Consider the following 24,305-nt stretch of genomic DNA (forward strand, 5'->3'; position numbering starts at 1 on the left):
CAATTGGCAGGATGATTGGCAGCAGGCATTTTATCGAGTCACATTTACTTCTATACGGCGTATACGGCCAGATTCAGACATCTCGCAAAACCCTACAGACTTGGACGCTTATTTTGGGTCCTGCTCACTTCTTTCCCGCTACGATGTGCGTGGGCACCTATGCACCAGCGCAAAGGCTACAAAAGCATACTGTGTGCGGAGTTGTCTCCGCTCGTTTGCTCGTTCACTACGGAACCAAAACCGCATGTCCAGCGCCCTTTTGTCACGCGCCCTTTTGTCCAGCGGTTCCGCCGGAAAGTTGGACGTCTTTGGAGTCACCGCCAGCGACCAGCATCATGGCGATCTGAGTGCCGCTTATCACGGACTGAAGAACCAGGGTCGTTTACCGTCGTACTTGTCCGCGGGAAGTCTGAAAGGAACTTCGACCGTGCCTGCAAACACATCCATGGATGGCAGTCCGCCCTGTTCGAGACTCTGGAGCTTGGCGTCTGGTACAGGCATGACGACACCACACTCCCAGTTCCTGATGTTCAGACTCCCTATTCGTCCGCTTTTCAGTACTTTCTGCCCTCCCCACGCTGATTCAGAAATGTTGGCAGACCCAACGTAAACCCACGCGAAAGGCTTCCCGTCCTTCTTGCGACCACGCGCAAACAGCAGTTTATTGTGCGATAGTATACCCCGTCGCATAGAGTCGTAGTCACGCATGCACTCTTTTGGGAATGTTGGTGCATTGTAACATTGAGGACTCAACGTGATGATACCTGCACATCCCGGACCTCCCATACTTTTCTCGACCGTGTCGTGGGTAGGAAAGTATATTCTAATGCTATTGCGCACATCGGCAACGAGCGCATTGTCTTTCGTAAACGATTCGCCACATGCAGCAAGGTGGATGCGTGACAGGAAGTTATCGTTGATGGCACCGAGGGAGGAAGCTGCGCAGTCCAGCTCAATGTGTTCGACATCGTCTAAATGCAGCTCCCGTATAGCCTGTGCAAGGCCAGGGAGACCTGTTGGATGATCTGTTTCGATCTTATGTGAACCACCACTATTTCGAATCAGTACGTACAATTAGCAAGCATACTAGGGGCCTTACATGGAGTGAACGAAGGCCAGATGGCTAGTCTGCGCAAAATCAAACTTTAGCAATCCGTCAACCACTTGTGGCCCAACCTCCTGTTTCTCTAAGAAATATAGCAGTTCGCGACCAAAAGCCGACAAGTCTCCCTTCTTGCTAGCAGTATCGTCGGGTCTCCGCGGAAGGTCAATCAAGAATACTGAGTTCTCCATGATACCGGGTTGCCAGTCGTTCGAAACTTCGCCCCAGTCGGTCTGGGTCATGTTCGCGGTTGGTATAGCAATGCGTAACTTGTGTTTCCCAAACAATAGCATGAACTTGCTATGCATGCTAGCAATCATGCCACCCATCGGTGGGAAATGCAGCTTCATGTTTGGCACACCAGATTCCTTCCATTCCTGAATGCGCTTTGCCTGTACGTCTTCGCCTCTGTATTTACCATTCATCAACCATATTTGTTTCACCTTCAATGGGTCAAGCTTCTCGTACAGCCATCCCGAGTCATATTGAAATGAGCTGATGACTGCGATGTTGACCGTTGACGCCTCAAGTAATTCGTCGATGGTGATGTCGTCGGTCCGTGGATATTTCGACGCGAATGTGCGCTTGATCGTCCCTCTAGGATATTGCAGTGGTGTTTCATTGAAGGCCGTCTTGACTGCAGGTGGTCTCGCAACCTGCTTGGAAGGTCTTTCGGGCGATACGTCGCGCTTTCGTTTACCAAGTCTTGCCAAGCGCTCCTGTTCCATGGCCTTTCGATCCATGCCCATGAGATCCGAAGTGTTGTTTAGAACGGCTGCCTTTGGAACAGTTGTCGCTGAGGACTGTTGAACGTCATTATTGCCGCTTTCCTGGAGTGACAGGGCAATCGCACGCCGGAGATCCTCATCCTCATTGTCATCGCTGTCAGATATGAGGTCGATAGGTTCGTTCTTAGCGATTGCTGTGGCGTCGCGAGTGGCCCGAGGCGAGACCTCTTGTAGTGACATTGCCATCGCCAGCTTGAGATCTTCATCATCGGACTCCATCTGTTTTGTGACCAAAAAAGCGGTCGTCGTGAGGATGTTGATGATTGAGTAAACAACGAGATCAATGCACGAATGCAGCCGCGGAGGCGAACGGACATGCGGGACCCTGGAAACGCGCTTTCACGTCAGCATGTGATCAAAGCTTGGCGTTCTCGACGCGTTGTAAGCACTGGCACAACAGCAGTGAGAACACGTCATGCATAGGAAATGTCTTATGTGATACCAAATATGAACTTGCTACGTTAAGATTCCTGTAGCATGCACTACTCCTCATTTGCTCTTGTCTTCCACAGTATTGTACACTCGCGTCACCTTGCAAAGCACCACGAAGTATCCCAGATCAGCCAGTATCCAAGTAACCATCATAACAATGTTGATGGGGGTGGTATAGTATCCATGCGCCTCCGGCCATACCCACCAGCAGTACCCATAGTTCAGAGTTAGCCCCGCCAGACTACCAATGAACCTTAACGCCCAAATCGTGTAGGACGACCCGCGACTGCTTTGTCTAACCATGATTTGCGCCAGTGACATGACGCTCAGAACAACCTGCGCGACCAAGGCCGTCATAAAGCCCAGCTCATCGGTGTCAATGCCCTTGACACCACGATATGCCTTTCCGACTTTCGGATTGACCGGGTTGACTGGATCAACCCACCAACTGCTCACAGCGTAAAGTGCAATGCACCACCACGCAAGCATGCCTGCAAATATCTTGCCCACGTGCCTGCCCACTGCAGGCGCATGTTTCCATTCATTCGCACCGTACTTGACAGCCGCGTAGACAAGACCGAGGTCTATGAGCATCCATATGGTAAACATAGTCTTCTCTCGAGGTTCTTCGGCAACGTAGAGGGCGAATACGATCTCCCAGGCGAAGTTGAAAGCGAGCGAAAAGAGGGGCATGGAGTATGTGCGGTCGCGGATGGATTGACGTGCCATCAGGACATAGCAGATGGTGTAGGTGATACCACCAATGCCCAGGAGTACATCGTTGACTTCGCGGATCGAGGGGTCGACATGAGGAGGTAGAACGTCGCTGCGGGCCATGGTTGCTGTTTGCTATCTGGAGAGAAAGGAGGAATAGCTATGCGACGGTCAGTTCTTCTTATGAGGGGTCAGGCCACCCTGTCAGCATAAGCTCTCATAGTGCGCACGGTTAGTTCGTTAAAGTAAGATGCCATTCGGAAGGGGCTTTCCGATTCCGAGCCTGCGCACACGAACGTAAGCCAACTCTTCATCCCCGTGTTCCGATGTCAGATACGCAATAACAAGAAAAATATCGTGTGAGTATCATCTTGGTTATGGCTGGTCGCATTTTATTTTCCAAACACAGCCTTTGAATGATCCTCGTTCGTATAGGTCCTAGCTATCCTCCATGAAGCGTAGACACGAACATGATGTGATCACCCTTTTGAACTTCGTACTTGTCTTCGCCCTCCAACTCCCAGTCTGCCTCGTTGATTAGAACTAGTATTCCAGGTCGCCTGGGGCTGTTGTTAATATGCTGTCGTAGTCTCAAAGTATAGACATACACCGTATCGTCAAGGACGAAGAGCTCTTTCCGCGGGTCTTTCATGACCTTGTCACAGAGATGTCTGACAAGGAACGCAACACTTGCTGGCTCACCCGACTCGTCCTTGGCCGGTAAGTCGAGGTCATACTTTTTCTGGTTGGCGAACAGGATCTCGAGCCCTCCACTGTAAAAACGTTAGTGAGGGGATACTGGCAAATATCAATTTCACCACTCGCCTAAATTCGATTGTTATCGGGACAGTGGCATCGTTCGACATCTCTGACTTCGATCACCTTTTAGATGATAAATGTTGCAAGATGCTTGGCTACTATTGAGACCGGATGCGCCTGCTCTGCAGTCCCCTCAGTCTAACGCAGCTAAGCGAGACTAGCGCCAAAGAAATCCTTACGGCGATGACTAGATGTGGTGCACGCGCATACACAACGCCTAAGCCGAACAATGAATGTATCTTCTGAATTCATCTCTGTAGGCGGAAACCGTAACCCCGCCGCCGCTGATTGGGACGAAGCTGGGTCGCAACTCCTAGCGTTCGGCGCAGACAACTGCATCGCACTATGGGATCCCCAGGTAAGTCGATACTGGCGTATGACGTACCCTTCACTCACCGAGATAGGATGAAAGTCTTCAGGGCGTTCAGGCGATTTTGAATGGACATACTAAGGCTGTCAACGCTGTCAAATTCTTTCCTACGCAATTGCCCGATATCTCGATCCTACTTAGTGGATCAGCAGACAGCACAATTCGGATATGGCGAGGCCGAAGAGGTGAACCCTTCGATTGCGTTAAGACAGTCTCCGGTCACATCCAGCCTGTTACTAGAATAGCCGTTCTGCCCGGTTCAGACACTCTTGCTACAGGATCTTCAGATGGCAGCGTCAAAATCTGGAAACTCGTTCACGATGCAGACTTCAACGACATCGATATCGAACTCGTGCAGACCATCACGCTTTCACCTAAGTACTTCCCTCTAAATCTAGCACTTGCAACCCTGGACGACACATCCGTGGTGCTAGCAGTTGCGGGCACTCGCGCTACCATCCAGATTTTCGTATCGCAAGAAGGCCAATTCCAGCTTTCAGCAACTCTAAGCGGACACGAAGGATGGATACGCGCGCTTGCATTCACCCGAGAGACATCCGATCCCAACAGCGATCTACTGCTAGCATCAGCAAGCCAGGACAAGTACGTCCGTCTTTGGCGACTTCATCGTGGCAACGAGCTTCCCGCTGCTAGTAGTGCACTCAACGATCCGGCTTTGGGTGGACTGGGCAAGGCGTTATCGAACAAGGCACATTGGATAAGTTCAGCTACATCGAAGCACTCTATCACATTTGAAGCTTTGCTACTCGGGCATGAAGATTGGATTTACCAGGCCTCGTGGCGACATCGCGAAGGAAAGCTGCAGCTTCTCACTGCTTCCGAAGATAACTCAGTTGCCATCTGGGAGTCCGATCCAAACTCTGGTGTATGGGTCTGTATCACTAGACTAGGCGAGATCAGCGCACAGAAGGGCTCAACAAGTGCTACGGGAAGTGCGGGTGGATTCTGGATCGGGCTGTGGTCACCGGATGGCAACACAGTGGTGTCTCTGGGACGAACAGGAAGCTGGAGGAAATGGACTTACTCATCCACAGAAGATATGTGGACACAGCAAGTCGCTATCACGGGTCATGTACGCGAGGTCAAGGGCGTTAGTTGGTCAAGAGATGGATCTTACATGCTCTCCACTGGTTCCGATCAAACGAGTCGGCTCTACTCACAGTGGAAACGGGACGGCGCGTCAGCTTCCTGGCACGAGTTCTCGCGACCCCAAATCCACGGTTACAATCTAAACTGTGTTGATGCCGTGTCCAACTCTCAATTCGTTTCCGGTGCAGACGAAAAGTTGCTACGCATTTTCGATGAACCCAGAGGTGTGGCAGACATGCTTGAGAAGCTCTCTGGTATCACGGCATCAACCACCGCTGAACTCCCAGATGCCGCCAACATTCCTGTTCTCGGCCTCTCAAACAAAGCTATTCAAGCTGTCGGGGATGATGATCCGGTGGAGAACGGCGATGAAGACGAGCGCGAAGCCGTTGACCCTGCTTCCGTAATCCGCAAATCTACACTGGAATTCTCTCATCCGCCATTCGAAGACCATCTTGCCCGCCATCTGCTGTGGCCGGAGACAGAGAAGCTCTACGGACACGGATACGAGATCTCCGCAGTTGCCGTAAGCCGAGACGGAAGTCTTGTCGCAACAGCTTGTAGAGCTAGTTCCATCGACCACGCCGTTATACGTTTGTACGATACGAAAGAATGGCTAGAAGTAAAACCCGCACTTAAGGCACATTCACTCACCGTTACCGCTCTGCAGTTCTCGCCGGACGACAAATATCTTCTTAGCGTTGGACGAGACCGACAATGGGTGATCTGGGAGCGCAGCGATGAGCCATCGCTGTACACGCTCAAGTACTCGAATCCAAAGGGCCATTCGCGTATGATACTAGGTGCTGCCTGGACACCTCTCGAAGTACCCACATTCATGACTGCTGGAAGAGACAAGAGTGTCAAGATATGGCAGATCGTTGACAATGATGTGCAACTCAAGGCTACCGTACCAGCTAATGCCGCCGTTACTGCTGTGTCATGTAACAACGTGCTACCTGGTGGTAAGATTATGTTTGCCTACGGTACGGAAAATGGAGATATCGGCATTGCAAACACTCCATCAGATGCTTTGGACAAGGTAGAAGTGTCTATGGTCAAAGCGGAGTTAGTGCCCGCGAAGACGATCAACCAGATCGTCTGGCGGCCTGGAAGAGCCGATGGCGAGCAACAACAGATTGCAGTAGCGAGTGATGATACCTCGTTGCGTGTCTTCAACATCTCGCAAGAGGCATCGTAGCAATAGCAGAAGATTTCAGGAACGTGTTACATGTCGACAGTTGAATTTGATCAAAACTTTACACTATTACGCATGTTTTGCTGGGGTATCTCGCCAAAGAAAATCATTTCCTCCAATTTTTCCACAAACAATCCTGTATCTCGTGCTTGATGTTCAAGCGTAACGTGCCCCCGCACTCTTCTCATTGACCGGTGCCACAGGAGGCATTCCAGGCTGGGCCATTGGGTACTGTCCAGGCGACATGCGCTGTTGCTGCTGCATCATCATCTGTGGATGTTCTCCGAATTGCTGCATCTGTCCCGGTCCTTGCTGCATATACTGGGGTTGCATCGGATATCCCTGCTGGTTCGGTGGCATCTGATAGTACATGACTTGTCCTGGTTGCGGCTTCATATGGGCCTGCCCTGGCGGGGGCACAATAGCGCCATTGGTGATCATGGTCTGTACGATGTTGGCAGCAATCTTCTCTGCGTCCTTGCTGGTCTTGCTGCGGTTATGGCGATGGCAGTCGACGCAAGCCCACACGAAGAGCGCGAAGTGAATAACCAATCCGAAGAATTGGCATACAACACCTGTCAACGTAGTGTTTGCGCGTGTCCCTTTCTCCGCCCAAAGCTTGTTAACATAAGCGTCCTGCTCTTCGCAATTGTTGAATCCGTAGTAATCACAGTCTCGCGGAGAGTTGACATAGCTCGTGTCTTGTTCCCATACCCACGTGCCGTTGGAGGCCAGAACATAGTCTCCACCACCAGAACCATAACTATATCCATCAGGTCCACCATATAAACCGTAATCCAACACGTCCCGGAACGCGAAAATAGCAAACATTGCTGTTATAATGAAGGCAAGCCACAGCAGAAGATCCATTGTTACGCGAACACCGGGGTGCACAGGCCGTTTGCGCACAATAAAGACGATCATGCAAAGCGCGACAAAAGCTACTGAGATGGACCAGGTGATTAGACCGGGCCATACTGCGTAGCTGTTGTAACCGAGATAATAGTAGTCGTTGTTGGTGTACAGGTCCGTGGTCATCAAATAAGCAAAGCAGCCTATGCCCACCAAGCCGGTTATGATGGCAATGGCTCCAAGGCCGAACTTGAACTTCCAATACCGGTCGCCGGCATTGAGCTTGTCGTTGAACGAAAGGTGTTCTTCGGTCTCGGTCTCGGTCGTCTGTGGAGCTGTCGTATTCGGGATCGACGCCGTAGGACCCGTGGTGGGAACACCCGGCGCAGGGCTGCTCGAGGCTTGGGTTCTGGGGGAGTTCGCGTTCGCAGTTGACGTGGCATTGGCATTTGTCGCGTCGGATAGTCTAGCAACAGACTTTGGAGGAGGCGTCGGAACAGGAGAAGGAGGCGCAGCTGAAGTCGCGTCGGGCGCGTGCGGCGTGGCCTGAGGCTGCGAAGTAGAAGAAGACATTATTAAGGATTAACTAAAGTAAAAAGCGAGTGGATGCGCAGAGATATGCGCGTGGTATATGGTCAGACGGGGCCTTCGAAAACACAAAGAACAGCAAGAAGGCCAGGCAACAGGAGAGAACTCTGCCTGCCTACAAACATCGTGGCGCCACGGGGTGCCTGAAGCTAGTCGTATCGGTGTTGGATAACACTTAATTTAGATGAGCTGGAGCGGAACAACCATGATGCGGCCGGATAAATCTCAGTCATCAATGCACGACGCTTAGCACCCTACTACTGCAACCTTAATTGAGGCTTGATCCTTTGTCATTTCACAACACCCAACGAACTGCCTTGGATCATGGATCATTAGAAAGATTTGGATTCGATATTAAGTACCTCGCAGATAAGTCGTATACGGACGCCATCGCTTGCATCGCTGAAGTCCGCCCGAAAAAACATTACGTCATAAAAGACCTTCTTACACAAGCCGTACTTTCCAAAGTTTAAGCCATCAAGCTCCATCCTTGGGCCCTAGCACGAAGAAAAAGAAGGAACGGAAAGGTGCTGGTGCCCGATCTCAGTCATCTCAGCCATCACACTCTATGGTGTGTGTCTAGTACATTGGGTCTCCGATAGCGCTGATGGAAGCAACACAAACACCATCCTTGCAGTATCCAGCAGGTGTGAGCCATCCCCAGAGTTCTAAGACATGTTAGTGCAGTTCTCGGAGAATGACATATCCGGCTGAACTTACCAACTTGTTGACCGTTGGTGAAGATGGCGTTGGCGGCTCCCGAAATGGTGGCTGAGCACGCGTGTGTGCCTGTAACTTGGTCGCAAGTGATTGTGAACGGGGCAGTAGCCGTAAGAGGGATATCGGCAGAGCCGTAGCAGCGACCTTTATCGCACCATGCTGAGATACTGCTGCTCGCCGTGTACTTGTCGCCATCGACAAGTAGAGACTGAATGGATCCTGCAACGGTGATGGTGCACTTGAAGTCGGTGCTGCAAACTCCAGACACTGAAATCACACGTTAGCAACTTCCAGGATAGTGGTATGGGAGTGCGTTATCGAATAGACTTACAAAGACCATAAACAGCGCCAAGAACGCCCGAGAGGGTCTTGTCAATGACGGCTGGCATAGCAGGCAAGTTGTCGAGAGTGAGAATGCCGGAGCCCTGAACTGGGGCAGAAAAGCTCGAAGGCATAGTCGGGTTCACATTAGTAGCGGTTGGCACTGCGGTGATGGTGGATGTCTTGGTAGCAGCGGCAGCGACAACGGCAACAGAAGACGATTTAGCTGCACCCAGGTTCACATCCAGAAGAGCGCTGGAAGTGCCAACACCGACGCTGACGCCGCCGAGTTTGAGTCCGAGGAGAGGGGAGGCAGTTGCAGAAGCAACAAAAAGAGCGAGAGTAGTGAACTGCATTGTGAAATCGGAGGCTGTTAAGCGATTGATAGCACGAAGACACAGAAGAGTGTGATGGCTGAGATGACCGGAGATGAGAAGCTGATGGAAGAGCTGGAGATGATCGAAGCTGATGACTCCAAAATGATAGGAATCCGTGGGCCCTTTGTACTCATCAAACGTGGCTCGTAGTGCGGTATGTTGTCAAATCTTTTGTTGTTGAACCCCCTGCCGAGCTGCGTACCCGACTCAGTGCTATCCCATCCGGTTCGCGCTCCGAAGCGCCTCGATTGCTAGAACTCTGCGCTTTGCACTCCACATCATGAGTTTCAGTTTTGCAAGGCTTCCAGGCCCTGTTACAGATTCGCGATCCCTAGGCAGTTACACTAAGATTGCTGCTGCCCAGCCGATAAGCGAGCAACTACGTCGGTGGAGACCGACAGGCACAAAGGGTACTGGTACCGGTACCGAAGACCAGAACCATGGCCTGTTTAAGGTTTCGGACTAACTAGGCGGAGAGCTTTCCGCACGTTGTGGCATTCATGCCCCGACCAATAAGAAGACATTACAGCTTGTATCGACCAAGCCGAGGGAACTATTGGGCTGATTCCAGAATCGATCGCTAAGACATGCCTTTTGGTTCCGTTTTGGGCCAGAACACACGTTTTCCAGCACGTTTTTCTAGACTCACTGGACCCTTTTCGGTTACCTATGCAAGCTAATTGGCCAGCGGGCGCCTCCGCCGTGCGTGCCAACGCCCAACTAGCCACTCCTTATAGTGTAGCTGGTCTGTACCTGTCGTAGTATACATCGTGGCTGACTTATCCAGTCCAAATCAGGTTTATGGCGATAGAACGCCACGGAGAATATATTCAAATCATGACAATGTACCTGAAGTTCTGAATCGGTTCAAGGCCCTAATGCACCAACTTCACGAGATGGCTTTCTATCACGCTGTGTGACATGCTAGCGGCATTGGCCTCTCTCAACGAAAAGGGTGAAAGTCACACGGCTGCTGAGATCTGGACAACTTGCACAAAGCAAAAGCCGACGTGCCATAATAACATGTGGTAGGAAGAGGGCGGCAGTGCGCAGATTGGAGTTATGGTAGGTGATATGCATAGTGAAGATATTGCTCGAAAGAACCATGTTAATCGGAAATATTGGATATTATGTCTCTGTCGTCACTGAGACCAGCTCCTCCAAACCATCAGTTCCGTCATCGCAGACACCGAAATGATCCTCCAAACTCATGCCAGGTACGCCGTCGCGGAAACATGCAGTGTTCTTCGTTGCATAATCTCTAAGCGAGGTCCAGTCCCTACATTGGTGCATCTGTCCGTTACCAGCCATGCCATCACCGTGCCCATAGAGCGGAGTATTATCCGCATGACACATAATGTGTTGACGCAGGGCGTCAAAACAATGCAGGGCGTGATGCGTGGGAAAGGGAGGTACCTCTTGGCGGTGTAAGGCTACATACGAGGCGCGGACGATGCGCTACATTGTGATGGTCAGAAAGTTGTATAGATCGAAGTAAAAGTATTGGAAAAAAGGAGTGTGACGTACGAGGCAGTGAAGCTGATGGTAGGCTTGGAGAAGATACATCCCTTTACCAGGCATTCCAGGTATGTCCATAGAAGGAGGCCACTATTGCAACTGTTAACACCCACTCTTTGACCCACGCTGTCATCCTTTCCAAGAACCGGTTCAGGGTAACTCACGTGATTCTCCGCTGCGAACTCATGGTCCACTGCGATATGTCCATGCGCAGTGTTGATGTTGTCCCACAGCGGATCAGCATCCGAAGCATTGGGCGCACCCCATGGCGTATTCCAATGGAAGGGAACGAACGCGATGGGAAGGGAATCTACCCTAGCAAGTTCGCTGGGTTGTGGATCGAGGGCGTTGGGCAATGCAAGGCTGGTGGGGGTGGGTGTGGAAGAAACCTCCGGGGTGACCGTGGCGGCCACACCCGCAGTGCGCCATATGGCAATAGACAAGCCCAGTACACAGACATTGGCAACTGTAAGCAATACAAGTGCTATCGTCGGGTAGAGTCGTCTGTGCGTCGAGGGAGGAAGCGGGCCATGTTCCGAAGCCTGGTCACTTGACGCTACGAGCTTGTATCGAGCGAACATGGTGTTGACGAACGCGAGAGGTAACGATCGAGAAACATTGCAGCAACCTGCATGTCAAATAGTCACGATGGCCTGCAGCGCGGAGGATGCACGAGGCAAGTCCTAACGAAACGGCGTATAGTTAAGGTTTGCGGCCGTGCCCTCCAGACAGTAGCGTGATAGGCCGCTACCGCGCGTGGAGCTGAGTCCGACTGCGGTCCGTTGCGATCGAAAATCATTTTGTCTCACGATCTAGGTGGGCCTGCGAATCAACGCTCTTCCCCAGCCTCGCATCAGGGGCCAAATCTAGACCGAGGTGCGGGAGATCTTCCGCTCGTGGTTGATGGACGTTTTCCAGGTCGTTGGGCCTCTCTACGTCACTTTGCCTGTCAACGGGCAGCCTTGCGCACGCCCAACAACCTGGAATCAACTAGGTCCCCTAACCAGAGCTGGGAGGGTGTGTACCAGAGTACCTAGACTTACATATGCATTTTTGTGACAAGGAGTTGACTCCGCTCATCACACCTGAGAATGCCATATGGTACATAATCCAGGGCGAATACCACCGGTTATTATCACTCCACTCACTTCAGTCACTTCATTCTATCAAGTACCCAGTCTCTTTGGCTGCATCATCGGCAAAATGGGTTACGAATACATCAACGTTACTTCGTGCTTGGTCACTGGTATCGTGCTCACAGCCGCGACTGTCATTGCTGTCGCCCTTCGAGTGGGTGTAGCAGCAGAGAAGGCCGTCAAGTCCAGAGATACGCGATTCAGCAAGCATCTCGACGACTTCTTCTGTCTCCTTGCTCTTCTCCCAACCATTGGTGTCTCGACCGTTATGATCTATGGTAAGATACAACCCAACCAGAACCAAGCTTATCTCTTGGCTAACGATCTTTGTAGGTGCAGCCAAGGGAATCATTGGCGGACACAACGGTCCGGATAATATCGAGGGTTGGATCTACAGCACCACACCAGAACTGGTAATTCTCGAAAAAGTGGGTCCACCTGTTCCTCTCTGGCATATTCATCCAACTAACGCTTTGACAGTGTGTGTACATGATCTTTATCATGCAGCCGCTCGCTATTGGTCTCACGAAACTCGCTTTCTTGTTCCTCTATCGTCGCATCTTCACATGGCCTGGCTTCCAGTGGACCTCTTTGGTCTTCATCGTCCTCACTGTCGCTTTCACAATTGCCTTCTTCTTCGGCTTCATCTTCGACTGCCGACTGAACTTTGCTGCCAACTGGGGTTCTCTGGCAAGCATCGCCGAGAACTGTCCCTTTGGTTTCGAGGCAACGATCGCGTTTACGGTTCTCGATGCCGTTTTTGATCTGTGCATCTTGCTTCTGCCCCTTCCTTGGATCTGGCGTCTGCAGATGCCCACTGTCCGCAAGATCCAGTTGTGCGGTGTCTTCCTACTCGGAGGATTTGCCGTCGCTTCTGCCATCGTTCGCATGGTCATCTGTATCAAGCAGAACACACCGTCTGCCGCACTTGATCAGCAGTCCATCATGGGTATGCCCACTTACGACATCACCGGTATCACCTCGCACGGTCTCTTCTGGACTGTCGTTGAGACCAACGTCGCCCTCATTGCCTGCTGCCTTCCCAAACTACGACCCGTGCTCAGCATGGCCGGTCTGGGAAGTCTCATGGTCTCCATGGGCTCTCTTCTCCAGAGAATGGGCTCCAGCATGGGTACTCAGAACTCCAACAGTGCCAGCAACGGCAGTGGTCAGTTCAGCAAGATCTCAGCTGCTACTGTCGTCACAGTTGGCAGCAAACCCCGCAGCCAGTTGGGCCATTACCGCTCGCAGGAGAAGGACCGCACTGGTAGCGACATCAGCCTCGTCGAGATGGGCAATAAAGTCGAAGCAGCGGCTGTGGTAGAGAAGCAGGTGTCGCCTGACCCTTACGACACATACGAGGTCGATCTTGAGGACAGGAAGTACCTGGGCAGGAATTCACCAAGCAGGTTTTCTCAGTAAGCTTGCGCTATAGCGATATGATGATACCTCTGCGGGGGACACGACCTCGAATATACCCACCTAATGACTTTTCAAGCGTAGCGAAGCGAAGTGTAGCGTTTAGTTTTAGTATTAATCAAATCCAAATTTCAGCATGATTTCCTTCTCCAGATGCTTGATGTGCTGTTGGCTCCTAACATCACCACTGCTCACACTCAACTATGTCTGCCAGCGTGTCTCAGAACCACTTCTTTCAGCCGACCAGCTCGAAGCAGAGACGCCATCAGCTAGTCTTTCTGCTCCACATCCCGCGGAAAACGTAGCCGAGGTGATTTGCCATTGACAGCTTACTGACATATTCAGTCCAGTGGCGCTGCTAACAGATCTAATGGCCCGTGGTTATCTAGTTGTTAGTACGCATTAGGGTCTTGGGAGGCGGAAAGGTACCGTATGGTCGACATGCATTACGCCGAGTCAGCCGACCAATCTTCACGTCCAGATTGTAATGACCATACACTCCAAGAACACTTGATAGAAATGTGAGATAGATGGCGAAACGTAGCAAAGTGGACTCATTGTATGCATCTGCTATTTCCCAAGATTTCCGTTCAATGCATCTGATACTCATCCAAAGCCATGCCCTTTGCAATCTTCTTGATCAGGGCTTTCTTCAAGAACTGCTCACGAGCGAGACTTCTCGTTTGCTGTGGTCATGTCAGCTACATTTTCTTTGCAGAAATTTCGCCATGGATACACTTACCTTGACAAATACATCAGTACTAACGCGCCCCTTGTCCAAAGCGCGACCTAGAACGAAGAGGGCATCTGCAATACCCTTTTCTTCTGCAGCAAGCGTGTAAAGTTGCCCTCCGACTATCGTAGGCGCTACTAGCACGTCATCAACATCTGGTGCCTTTCTTCTTCGTGCGTCCTCCATGACTCGGTCCGCTTCTACCATGGCGCCTTTCAGCACTTGTTCGTTGTTCGCAAGCGCTGCGTCAAGCTGCTGGAGCTCGCCAAGTTCTGATTGTAGTCGAGAGTAGGCAGCCTGGAGGGCAGCTTGTTGCGCGCGAAGTGGCGCTACCGCAGCCATGTTGGAAGAGACTGTCTGTCGAATCTGCGAAACCAGTGTTTGACTCAAGGCCCGGAGAAGCGCATCTTTCTCAGGGTTTGGAGGAACAGGTGGTACCGGTAAGGGAATCTGGTTGCCAGACTGTGATGGCAAGGTAACTTCGAGCGAGTCATCGAGAAGGTCGATTGGGGGCTTAGGGGCTGGTGGCGCCTGCTGAGGTTGTTGTTGGTACTGCTGAAATTGATGATGCTGTTGTGGCGGGTAACCCTGCGGCGGCGGCTGATATTGTTGTGGCGGTTGGGGTTGTCTGTACTGCTGTTGAGATTGCGGTGGTGCTTGGTACTGTTGCGCTTGCTGGAAATTGGGAGGTTGTGGAGGCCCTGATCTCGAGAACTGGGCAGCTGTTCGCTGGCCATTAGGTACCATGGGGCTCACAGGGCTGCTGCTTTGTACTGGTTGCGGAGGGAAGCCATGCGCGTGGGTTTGAGGATGCTGAGGCCCTGAGCCTTGATTGTAACCACCCGGTCGACTCGGCGCATATTGCTGGCTGGAAGGCTGCTGTTGCCATTGCTGCGGCGCATCATATCTGCTGTTCTGGTTCTGCTGGTATGGCTGCTGCGACTGTGGATGTTGCGGAGGGTGGGGTGGTAGAGGAGGGGGTTGCGAGTACCGACCCTGTGGCGTCTGAGGTGTGGAACGGCCTTGTTCGTGGGGTTTCGGTGGCTTTGGAGGAGGCGCTGGAGCTTGATTCGGTGGAACAGGGGACGAGGATGCGCCTGGCATCCCTTGTACTGAGCGACGCCATTCGGCTGGCGGAGGGGGTACTGGAGGCGGTGCTTGTTGAGCAGGCGCATTGTACTGTGGCTGCTGTTGCCTCGATCGCACGGGCGGCTCTTTTGCGAAGACGCCTCTTAGCACGGCCAGGAAGTCGAAGAGCGTAGACTTCTGTGCGATTATCAGTTGTCGTGCCCGCAGGTGGAGCGTTCGGCCCATCAGCTCTCACAGCTCATGCAGTACTCACATCCCAGTATTTTGCCCATTGTGCCAGATACGGGTGGTATATTCTACCGTCGGTGCTCACATGTTGTCCGGGTCGCAAGACCATGTCCTGCGCGGGTGTGACGTATACGATGGGTGGTTCTCGAGGGTATGAGTGAGGCACCCATATCGCTACCGGAAAGCCGTATGTCGCGCCGCGAAACGTAACGGGCAGCGTGCCGCTGAGCAGCAGTAGGAGCGCTGAAGATCCATTCTCATATGTGTATGGCTCTGTCTTGGGTGCAAGCGACGGGTCTAGACGTTGGTGTCAAGTCAGTCTGCATGTCGTGAAGCTGCAACACATGTGACATACAGTTGGACAGTGCCTCGGCCACGTCGTGATATGTGCGATTTACGTCTGAGTATTCCTGACTGTTATTAGCGCATGTACAATGTAGCTTCACCGACTAACCTACATTAACGAGTACGCTGTACAGCCAGTTGAGTACTTTGTCGCTGGCCATGTTGTAACTGATCGATGATGGCATACTGGTTAGATGATGGCCATAGAGCACGGTCCATGCCTCTCCCAACATGAACCCCTCAACACCTTGGCAATCCTTCAATGAAATGTGCCTCCATTTGTTACGAAGTCCCAAGGTTGTACGCCATATGCCTTCGCACTCCGTACATCACTCAAGTGTGTGGACCATCTCAGGTACGTGAACAAACACAAAAAAGTTTCGCAAATAGTTATATATGCTCAATACAATTTATATGTAGAGCTATTGCGTATGTTACAAAGCTATGTAATCGTGTTTCTCGTAACCGCTTCAGCGAGCGTGGGCAGAATATGTGCCAAAGAATGTACGTCATTATACTATACAAGGTCCTCCAGGGTATCAAACAACTACTACGCTCAATGTTGACTCCACTCAATCGTGTTAAGGTCAACACCCTCCTGTACGAGTTCCCATAACGGACTCAGCTCGCGGAGGAATGTGACTCGCTCCTTGACCGCCTTCAACACGTAGTCGATCTCAGAGTCTGTAGTGAAGCGTCCGATACCGAAGCGGATACTGCTGTGCGCACTCTCATCACTGCTGCCAAGCGCTCGGAGCACGTAGCTAGGCTCAAGCGACGCCGAAGTACAGGCGCTACCCGAAGAGAGGGCAATGTCTTTCAATGCCATGAGGAGTGATTCACCCTCAACGTAGGCGAAAGAAACGTTAACACACCCGGGATAATGTCGCTCCCTATCACCGTTAAGTGTGGTGTGCTCGAGTGATAGCAGGCCTTCGAGGAGACGGTTCGACAGCGCCGAAATGCGCTTGGTGTCATACTAGTTGTGGTCAGCAATGCCCAGACTGGTGAATGATGTGACCAAAATAATGCGTAACAAAGAACTCATAACCCCTGCACATTTGTCAACATGGCGCGTCGACGGCCGAAGCCGCCTAACACTCTGAAAGCCATGCATGTCGGAAGCAAATAATCATAGTGTTCATGAACGTGAAAAAAGAGTGTACGTACCTCCATCTCTTCGTTGCAAATCCGTGCGGCTTCGCCCATGCCGATGACAAGAGGAGGTGCGATTGTTCCACTTCGCAGTCCTCGCTCTTGACCACCGCCACTGATGATGGGGTCGAGCCTGACCCTAGGCCGTCTTCGTACATAGCACGCGCCAATGCCTTTGGGTCCGTAGATCTTGTGGCCTGATATCGACATCAAATCGACGTTCATCTTGTTGACGTCAAGGGGGATCTTGCCGACAGCTTGCGCCGCATCGGTGTGGAAGAAGACCTTCTTCGATCGGCAGAGCTTTCCAATCTCCTCGACAGGTTGTACAACACCAATCTCGTTGTTGACGGTCATGATGCTGACAATGGCGGTATCGGGACGCATCGCGGCCTCGAGCTGGGCCATGTCGATGAGACCGTTGTTTCCTACTGGCAGGTAAGTGACGGAAAAGCCTTCATCTTGCAAATGTCTACAGCTGTCAAGCACACACTTGTGCTCTGTCTGTGCTGTGATGATGTGCTTCTTCTTGCCGCTTCGCCCAAAAAAGCGAGCGACACCCTTGATACTCATATTGTTACTCTCAGTAGCCCCGCTGGTGAAGATGATCTCCTTTGGGTCTGCGCCGATGAGGTTGGCAATGTTGGCGCGGGCGTCCTCTACGGCTTTGTCGGTCTCCCACCCATACGCGTGGGTTCGCGAATGGGGGTTACCATACATGCCGGTCATGTAGGGCATCATCTTGTCTACTACGCGCGGGTCCATGGGGGTAGTGGCTTGCATGTCTAGGTAGATGGGCCGTGAGCCCTGATCCATGACGGTTGCCTGCTTGAGAATGCCTGGATTGTGTCAGCTTTGCGGAAAGCGGGGTGGCGTGGACATTGGAGCTCACCAGCAGTAGGACTCATCATGGCATCAGCGCCCATGCCTGTTGTTGGCATGGTTGCATCCTCTGCTCTTTCTCCCGTCTCCTTGAGGAAACTGCGCTGCTCCTTCTTGATGGCTGACTCGAGAGGAGAGGCGTTAGAGACGGTAGCCTGTGCCGGCTTGGACTCTGACACATAGTGCCGGCGGATGCTAGAAACACGAGAAAACGCAGATGAAGGGTATCGACGAGAGGCAATGCGCAGGGCCTGCCTCGCGACGGTGGGTGCAATATTAGACATGATGGAAGAGTAGTGGAAAAATTAAGAACGCAAATTGCCTCCCGAGGTATTAGAAGCTATGAAGTTTTAGCGCCTAGATCTGCTGCTTAGCTAAGCCCACCAGCGCTCACGATCACCCACCACCTCCACTCGTCATCGTTCATTGTCTGCATCCAGAAAGAGATAGTCATTCACGCGTCGGCGCGTTGTTTGCAGCGTTTAGTCTTGCCTTGCCGTTTCTTTCCCTGCAGCCGACTGTTCACTCTTGGCGTGAGATAATCGTACTCGCTTTCGTACTTGCTCGGCGCTCCGTGACATCCGGCAGATTCTAGGGAGTGCTGCATAGCCACACGCGACGTCATCGTCGAGGTTTAGCAGCCACGCCGGCGCCCGCATCGTTCGGTCGCTTCCTGCTGGTCTACAACTACAGTCCCCACGGCCTCTCCTAATCCCTACTGTGTATCAATCTCGAGCAGACTTACGGAATATACCCCCACCATGAGTTGGAAAGGCCTAACAAAGACCGTCACCCGGGTACGACAGGCAACCTCACATGCCATTTGGGCATCAACACCCGCTAACATCTCGGATTAGGCGCCGCAAACCTTCAAGCAAAGGTTCAACCTCGTATGTATCCTGCAAGCGTTTCTAGAGGATCCCCCGTCTACGCGCCTGCTTCCGAGCGAGATTGAGCATCGCTAAAGCGCGTACACAGGGCGAAATCACAAAGGACCCCATCTACATCGATGCAGAACGCCGCTTCCAAGAGCTGGAGAAGGAGACGAAGAAGCTCCATGAGGAGTCCAAGAAGTATGCGCATTTGCGACACAGCTGTACCAGACGTCTTGGCTAACATGCGACAGGTATTTTGAAGCCATAAATGGTGCGTAGACTAGATGTAACCCTTTCGTCGTTCGGCCTAACCCACCTCCCAGGCATGCTCTCACATCAGATGGAGTTCTCCAAGGCCATCGCCGAAATCTATAAGCCCATTTCCGGCCGAATGTCAGATCCCGATTCGTTCCACGACGAAGGCAACACGGCAGGCATAGAAGCATGCGAAGAATACGAGTCGGTCGTTAAGGAACTACAAGAGACTCTTAAGCCCGAGCTTGAGATGATAGAGTCCCGGGTCATTCGTCCGGCGGACGAGCTGCTAGTCATTATCAAGGCCGTACGAAAGATCGCCGCCAAGCGTGACCACAAGCAACTCGACTATGACAGGCATCGCGCTACGTACAAGAAGCTCGAGGAGAAGAAGGACAAGACACTCAAGGACGAGAAGGCCATGTACAAAGCTGAGAACGACGTGGAACTCGCGACGCAGGACTACAACTACTTCAACGATTTGCTAAAAGACGAGCTACCGAAGCTGTTCGCACTGGAGAGAGAGTTCATCAAGCCTCTGTTCCAGTCCTTCTACTATATGCAGCTGAATGTTTTCTACACATTACACGAGCGCATGCAACGGCTTGATATCGGCTACTTCGACCTTACACTAGATATTGAGGCCGCCTACCAGAAGAAGCGCGGCGACACACAGGAAGAAGCAGAGAAGATTTCTATCGTCAAGTTCAAGACTACAGGTGGCGCTCGTGTCGCTGGTGCACGACCGGGGCAGTCAAAGTACGCAACGAAAGCACTTGAAGCCAAGGCAGGCCGGAGCTCGATATCGGAAGACACAGAAACACCGCCACCACCTTACTCTGCTGGGCCTTCTGCAGCTGCTATTGGAGATGTTAAGTCCCCAACCCTGTCGACAGGATCATGGGGTTCTGCTGCCAAAGCCAAAGGCGCTCCTCCGCCACCCAAGCCTAAGCCTTCGCGCCTCAGCGGTGTACCCGCGACAGAAACCGTTACAGCTCTCTACGACTACGAGGCACAAGCGGAAGGCGATCTTAGTTTCTTGACTGGCGACGTAATAGAAATCGTCTCAAGGACGCAAAACGATAATGAATGGTGGATTGGAAAGGTACGGGGGAAGCAGGGACAATTCCCAGGTATGTACTCACACCTCTCTGAAGGAGAGTTTACCCTAACCATTCCACAGGCAATTACGTCAAACTGAACCAATAGTCGAGGCTCAGTCCGCCGTCTCCTACCTTTCGCTTGCGAGGTCATACATGTTAAAGCATGGTGATACCATTGTTGCGTTTACAGCATCTTCTGGGGTTTTACGTTAGAGTTGTGTGCTATGCTGATTTGAGCGATCGGCGGTTTAGCACATTGGCTTGCATTGATCAATCTAATTTTCAATCCTATTCTCGGTACCACCTTCTTCAAGCCACCAGTTCACTTGGTTCATACATTCGCGCTTTGTGTTCGTATCTCTGGCATGCAATGCATAAGATGATTAGCGTACTCGGTGCGGGGCCTGTTCCGCCGCACCCCGCATGACGTTGATCGGAGACATGGAACCCTGGAAACCTTGCAATCATCCGAACGTGCTCAGGGGTGTCGAGACATCACTAATACTACTAATCGATTCCGTCTTTTCGACCACGTCTCTAATGCATTGTTAGAAACATCATCTATTTTGTATATAACCACTATGCCTTACGAATCGGCGATAACCTTTACACTCGACACGATATGTCCCTGGTATGTTCACTTCTCTTCATGATTGATTGACCCTAACTGTAGTATGGGACATATCTTGGCTTCATCCGCCTCACCAAAGCACTTGAAGCATACCGCACAGCGAACCCCGACTCACCAGCAACTTTCACCCTCAAACTAGCTCCTTACCAACTCTACCCCGACGCCACACAAGAAGGCGTCGACAAGTACGAATGGTACAAGAACGAAAAGTACCAAGGCAGTGAAGAGCGGATGAAGATGTACATGGCCGCCATGGAGGATCTAGGTAAAGCTGAGAACATCAAGTTTGACTTTGGAGGTGGCATGCTAGCGAATACCCTGCATGCCCATCGTGTATTGCAGTATTTGCAGAACAACAAAGAGCAGGGACTTCAGCTAGAGGTTTTGAAATCGCTGTACACACAGTACTTTCAGCAGCGCGCTCATCCGAGCAGTACTGAGACATTGAAGAAGGCGTGTGTAGCAGCTGGAATCAGTCAAGATGAAGCGGAGAAGTTGGTGGAAGACGGCGATGAAGAGTTGAGGGAGACAAAGGCAGCGATTCAGGAGCAGGCTAGCAATGGTGTGGATAGTGTGCCGTATGTTATATTCGAGGGGAGGAAGAGGGATTTCACGCTGATTGGGGCGAAGAGTATGGCGGAGTATGAAAAGGTGTTAGGGCAGGTTGCTAAGGAGTGTGCGTAAAAGGAATGACACCTTCGATCGCTTGTGGATAGACTCTACAAATATGCTGTTCTTCCATCTGGGCATGCATTTCTTCTAGACGTACGTATCCTTTCGAACTTCCCCTCACCAATCTACTCAAGTAGAACCTCCAATCTTAGTAGCTCAGGGCCTCAACGACCCCTCCTAACCTATTCATCAGGATAACTACCTGTTATACATAATAAGACAGACCTGACGAGTGATAAAACTCAATCCATCTCCTTACAATGCGGACCATCAAGGAACCAAACCTAGTTTCGAGAAAGGTTTCGAGAAGGAACTCGATACATTTCTTTACCACGCCTATACACTTTCTCGCCACGCGAACTAGTTGAGATTCGAACTCGTATAGAAAGAGAGAAAGCGTGATAACCAAAGAGAAGATCTGGTCCATTTCTCCGATGCTTTGTGGCGCACATGGAACGAAACAACATCTTTTTGTTGGGCACAAATCTCCACTGAGGAGCGAATTTTTGGGGTTACGGAAGTATAACCGCGGTACAATCCAACAGCGAATTGCCCAATTGAGAATCGCCCCGGAAACAAACATTTTGGCTAAAAATGGATCGAGCTTGACATCCTTGTACTTCCACGACCAAAGGATATTGACCCAACTGGGTATTAGCGTCGTGAGACCTGGCAAAAGACTTCCCGGTAGCACGATGAATCCGAGTCGATGACAGCTGATCGAAAGACTTGCGTACCAGATTGCTCCTATCGGAAGCACTAATCCGACAGATACTATGAAACGGCGTCGCTTGATAGGTTCCTTGGGATCGAAATTTCGTTGTCGCTCTTTGTAGAAGCACACAATGATCTGCATCGTGGCCATCTGGATACCCACATGTACAACCGCAATAGCAGCTGCCAGCATTTGTCGCGTAGCTTCGTCCACTTCAAGTGGAGTCTTTTTCCAGTCTATATCAGAATATGAACCACTTTCGCAAGGTATAACCAAATTCAGCTGGCGTATGAGGTCGATCGCAGCGAAATTGGTATATAACGCATATCCGATAAAGTGCATGTTGTGCGTATAGTCATTTTGAATGGTGTTGATCCATGAGATCGTCAGGGTAATCATCCAGGCAGACCATGGGCCAGGGCCATAGAAACCGCTGATCTGGAGATTGTTGGAAGATGACAGAGACATTTCGACGGCATGGACTCGAGCGTGCGTTATGCTGTCCGAAACAGAGCGAGGAACTGGTGTCCCTTACGAATTTTGATAGGCTTCGCTCTTGTGGCGGTCTCGTTCGTACTCAGGGAGTGATTCGTCGTGAAGTAACGGTACCTAGGTAGCAAGCTCCGTCGAATGCGGTAGGTGGCACCATGTAAAGGCTAACAGACTTTAACATGCGTCGAAAGACCAAGATTTGTACAAAAGATCGTGCCAAACTCTTAACAAGATTCGCGTGCGCGGCAATGTGCAATATAAGAAAGGTTTCCTTGTGTCCTTGAGCGGAGGTTCAGCCTCATCGCAAGGCGTGCCGTCGACACACGTGGCTTTCGCTCAGCCTCACCCACTAAAGCGCGGGGGCTGTGTAATCTCGACCGTTATCAGGACGCCCCCATCAAAACTTATCACGATAAAGGAAGCTTCTTTGAGATTGTGCATCGGTTCAACGCATCATCTAAATGTTGATATCAAAGTGCGCATGGCTGGGAGGGCTCAATGGTTCTCGATTTCATGCTGCTGCATGCCTTTCACGATTTCGAGTGATATTTACGGAGATGTTCGATCATGTAGCCCATTGCAAGAACCGTAGATAGCACTTGTATATATCTAAACTACCACACTGCTGTCAGCCACGTCTGGAAACCCTTCTTCACGGCGTTGAGTATTCCTAGCCCAAACTCATACAAGAATAGGAACAATGCCACAAGCAAAGAAAAGACTTGATCCCACTCATCGATGTCTTGCGGCGCACATGGAACGAAGTAACAACGTTTATGAGGTATCAAGTTGCTCTCATCCATTATATATGAAACATCCGATAAGAAAAAGAGAATGAAGCATTTTATGGAGAAACAGAAAATAGTAAAATGGACAATGGTAACAACAGCAGAGTATTTGAAATCGATAAATAACCCCACAAGGTCACAGAAGCTGTAAAGCTCAACGGAAAAGCCGAAAAGGAAACTTAGAGGAATCATACGGGGAACAAGATAGTTGAAAGTTGATCCCACAGAGAAACAGACCACTGAAACTGGAAGCACGAGACCGAGAGTTAAAAACAATTGACGCCGCATCATTGGAGACTTGTCTTCAAAACCGAGAACCTGTGATTGGAATAGACACGTGACGAGTTGCGATATAGCGAGGTATATGCCGATATGCAAGACTGCGGAGGAGGCGATGAGATTTCCTATCTGAGGATACTCTAACTCCCCAAAGTCTCTTTGATGTTGTAAAGCGAGTTTCATATGATGCATAAGGTCGATAGTAGCCCAATTAGTATACAGCGCGTATCCGATGAAGTGAAGGTTGTGAGTGAAGTCCCTTTGAACGATGGGTGCCCAAGAGATAACCATGGTGATTACCCAGGCAGCCCAAGCCCCGGGACCGTAGAAGCCACTGATTTGTGTATTGTCGACTTGTGGCTGATTCATTGTGGTAACGAGGATTGGAGTAGTGATGCCGTGGTCGACTTAGAAGAACGCGGGACGAGCAATGACTCTTGCAGCTTCTGTGTGGTATACGACAAGGGTAAAGATGGCTCTATCATAGACGAGATTTCGACATAGGAAGGCCCGTGGTATCTAAGGCAATACTCGTACTGACGAAGATTCGTTGTAGATATGGCATGCGGCAAGGATCTTTTTGAAGTAGTTCAACCAAA

General features: G+C 51.1%; 14 protein-coding genes across 14 annotated transcripts; 4 read left to right on the plus strand and 10 right to left on the minus strand.

Annotated features, from left to right (window-relative positions):
- Positions 1-42: 42 nt before the first annotated feature.
- CC77DRAFT_985417 (tyrosyl-DNA phosphodiesterase domain-containing protein) lies at positions 43-2,174 on the minus strand. The gene is made up of 2 exons (XM_018536195.1): positions 1,100-2,174; positions 43-1,051 (listed from the first exon to the last, which is right to left on the minus strand). Exons 1-2 carry the CDS (start codon positions 2,107-2,109, stop codon positions 358-360), a joined length of 1,704 nt encoding a protein of 567 aa, XP_018388222.1. The 5' UTR covers positions 2,110-2,174; the 3' UTR covers positions 43-357.
- Positions 2,175-2,379: 205 nt separating this feature from the next.
- CC77DRAFT_931558 (hypothetical protein) lies at positions 2,380-3,159 on the minus strand (the record flags this gene model as incomplete). Its single annotated transcript, XM_018534220.1, has 1 exon — positions 2,380-3,159. The coding sequence occupies one exon, from the start codon at positions 3,157-3,159 to the stop codon at positions 2,380-2,382; it is 780 nt and encodes a 259-aa protein (XP_018388223.1).
- A 319-nt stretch (positions 3,160-3,478) lies between these two features.
- Positions 3,479-3,814, minus strand: CC77DRAFT_931258 (ubiquitin related modifier 1; the record flags this gene model as incomplete). Its single annotated transcript, XM_018534203.1, has 2 exons — positions 3,479-3,596; positions 3,645-3,814. Coding segments are annotated over 2 exons (288 nt in total), but the record flags the coding sequence as incomplete, so codon positions are not given.
- Positions 3,603-6,613, plus strand: CC77DRAFT_747730 (RNA polymeras-like protein II Elongator subunit). Its single transcript, XM_018533067.1, has 2 exons — positions 3,603-4,213; positions 4,260-6,613. The coding sequence occupies exons 1-2, from the start codon at positions 4,085-4,087 to the stop codon at positions 6,534-6,536; spliced, it is 2,406 nt and encodes an 801-aa protein (XP_018388225.1). The 5' UTR covers positions 3,603-4,084; the 3' UTR covers positions 6,537-6,613.
- CC77DRAFT_1018772 (hypothetical protein) lies at positions 6,569-8,158 on the minus strand. The gene has a single exon (XM_018524689.1). It carries the CDS (start codon positions 7,956-7,958, stop codon positions 6,690-6,692), a length of 1,269 nt encoding a protein of 422 aa, XP_018388226.1. The 5' UTR covers positions 7,959-8,158; the 3' UTR covers positions 6,569-6,689.
- A 394-nt stretch (positions 8,159-8,552) lies between these two features.
- CC77DRAFT_985425 (hypothetical protein) lies at positions 8,553-9,507 on the minus strand (the record flags this gene model as incomplete). The annotated part of the gene is made up of 3 exons (XM_018536196.1): positions 9,025-9,507; positions 8,694-8,960; positions 8,553-8,641 (listed from the first exon to the last, which is right to left on the minus strand). The coding sequence occupies exons 1-3, from the start codon at positions 9,368-9,370 to the stop codon at positions 8,553-8,555; spliced, it is 702 nt and encodes a 233-aa protein (XP_018388227.1). The 5' UTR covers positions 9,371-9,507.
- Positions 9,508-10,457: 950 nt separating this feature from the next.
- CC77DRAFT_1018773 (hypothetical protein) lies at positions 10,458-11,990 on the minus strand. Its single transcript, XM_018524690.1, has 3 exons — positions 11,074-11,990; positions 10,919-10,999; positions 10,458-10,849 (listed from the first exon to the last, which is right to left on the minus strand). The coding sequence occupies exons 1-3, from the start codon at positions 11,488-11,490 to the stop codon at positions 10,520-10,522; spliced, it is 828 nt and encodes a 275-aa protein (XP_018388228.1). The 5' UTR covers positions 11,491-11,990; the 3' UTR covers positions 10,458-10,519.
- A 122-nt stretch (positions 11,991-12,112) lies between these two features.
- Positions 12,113-13,467, plus strand: CC77DRAFT_931122 (hypothetical protein; the record flags this gene model as incomplete). The annotated part of the gene is made up of 3 exons (XM_018534198.1): positions 12,113-12,323; positions 12,379-12,473; positions 12,526-13,467. 3 exons carry the CDS (start codon positions 12,113-12,115, stop codon positions 13,465-13,467), a joined length of 1,248 nt encoding a protein of 415 aa, XP_018388229.1.
- Positions 13,468-13,596: 129 nt separating this feature from the next.
- Positions 13,597-16,042, minus strand: CC77DRAFT_1039280 (UEV-domain-containing protein). Its single transcript, XM_018527153.1, has 5 exons — positions 15,973-16,042; positions 15,870-15,924; positions 15,540-15,811; positions 14,207-15,463; positions 13,597-14,150 (listed from the first exon to the last, which is right to left on the minus strand). Exons 1-5 carry the CDS (start codon positions 16,018-16,020, stop codon positions 14,055-14,057), a joined length of 1,728 nt encoding a protein of 575 aa, XP_018388230.1. The 5' UTR covers positions 16,021-16,042; the 3' UTR covers positions 13,597-14,054.
- A 267-nt stretch (positions 16,043-16,309) lies between these two features.
- Positions 16,310-18,433, minus strand: CC77DRAFT_1018776 (cysteine desulfurase). Its single transcript, XM_018524691.1, has 3 exons — positions 17,907-18,433; positions 17,030-17,853; positions 16,310-16,838 (listed from the first exon to the last, which is right to left on the minus strand). Exons 1-3 carry the CDS (start codon positions 18,178-18,180, stop codon positions 16,416-16,418), a joined length of 1,521 nt encoding a protein of 506 aa, XP_018388231.1. The 5' UTR covers positions 18,181-18,433; the 3' UTR covers positions 16,310-16,415.
- A 224-nt stretch (positions 18,434-18,657) lies between these two features.
- Positions 18,658-20,227, plus strand: CC77DRAFT_1029812 (BAR-domain-containing protein; the record flags this gene model as incomplete). Its single annotated transcript, XM_018526543.1, has 4 exons — positions 18,658-18,693; positions 18,875-18,969; positions 19,023-19,042; positions 19,095-20,227. The coding sequence occupies 4 exons, from the start codon at positions 18,658-18,660 to the stop codon at positions 20,225-20,227; spliced, it is 1,284 nt and encodes a 427-aa protein (XP_018388232.1).
- A 457-nt stretch (positions 20,228-20,684) lies between these two features.
- CC77DRAFT_985438 (thioredoxin-like protein) lies at positions 20,685-21,444 on the plus strand (the record flags this gene model as incomplete). Its single annotated transcript, XM_018536197.1, has 2 exons — positions 20,685-20,764; positions 20,803-21,444. Exons 1-2 carry the CDS (start codon positions 20,711-20,713, stop codon positions 21,442-21,444), a joined length of 696 nt encoding a protein of 231 aa, XP_018388233.1. The 5' UTR covers positions 20,685-20,710.
- A 46-nt stretch (positions 21,445-21,490) lies between these two features.
- Positions 21,491-22,910, minus strand: CC77DRAFT_1018779 (hypothetical protein). Its single transcript, XM_018524692.1, has one exon. The coding sequence runs from the start codon at positions 22,613-22,615 to the stop codon at positions 21,638-21,640; it is 978 nt and encodes a 325-aa protein (XP_018388234.1). The 5' UTR covers positions 22,616-22,910; the 3' UTR covers positions 21,491-21,637.
- A 51-nt stretch (positions 22,911-22,961) lies between these two features.
- CC77DRAFT_747900 (hypothetical protein) lies at positions 22,962-24,219 on the minus strand. Its single transcript, XM_018533069.1, has one exon. The coding sequence runs from the start codon at positions 24,073-24,075 to the stop codon at positions 23,254-23,256; it is 822 nt and encodes a 273-aa protein (XP_018388235.1). The 5' UTR covers positions 24,076-24,219; the 3' UTR covers positions 22,962-23,253.
- Between the last annotated feature and the right edge of the window lie 86 nt (positions 24,220-24,305).

Source organism: Alternaria alternata (genome assembly GCF_001642055.1).
Source record: "Alternaria alternata strain SRC1lrK2f unplaced genomic scaffold CC77scaffold_6, whole genome shotgun sequence".
Classification (NCBI taxonomy): domain Eukaryota; kingdom Fungi; phylum Ascomycota; class Dothideomycetes; order Pleosporales; family Pleosporaceae; genus Alternaria; species Alternaria alternata.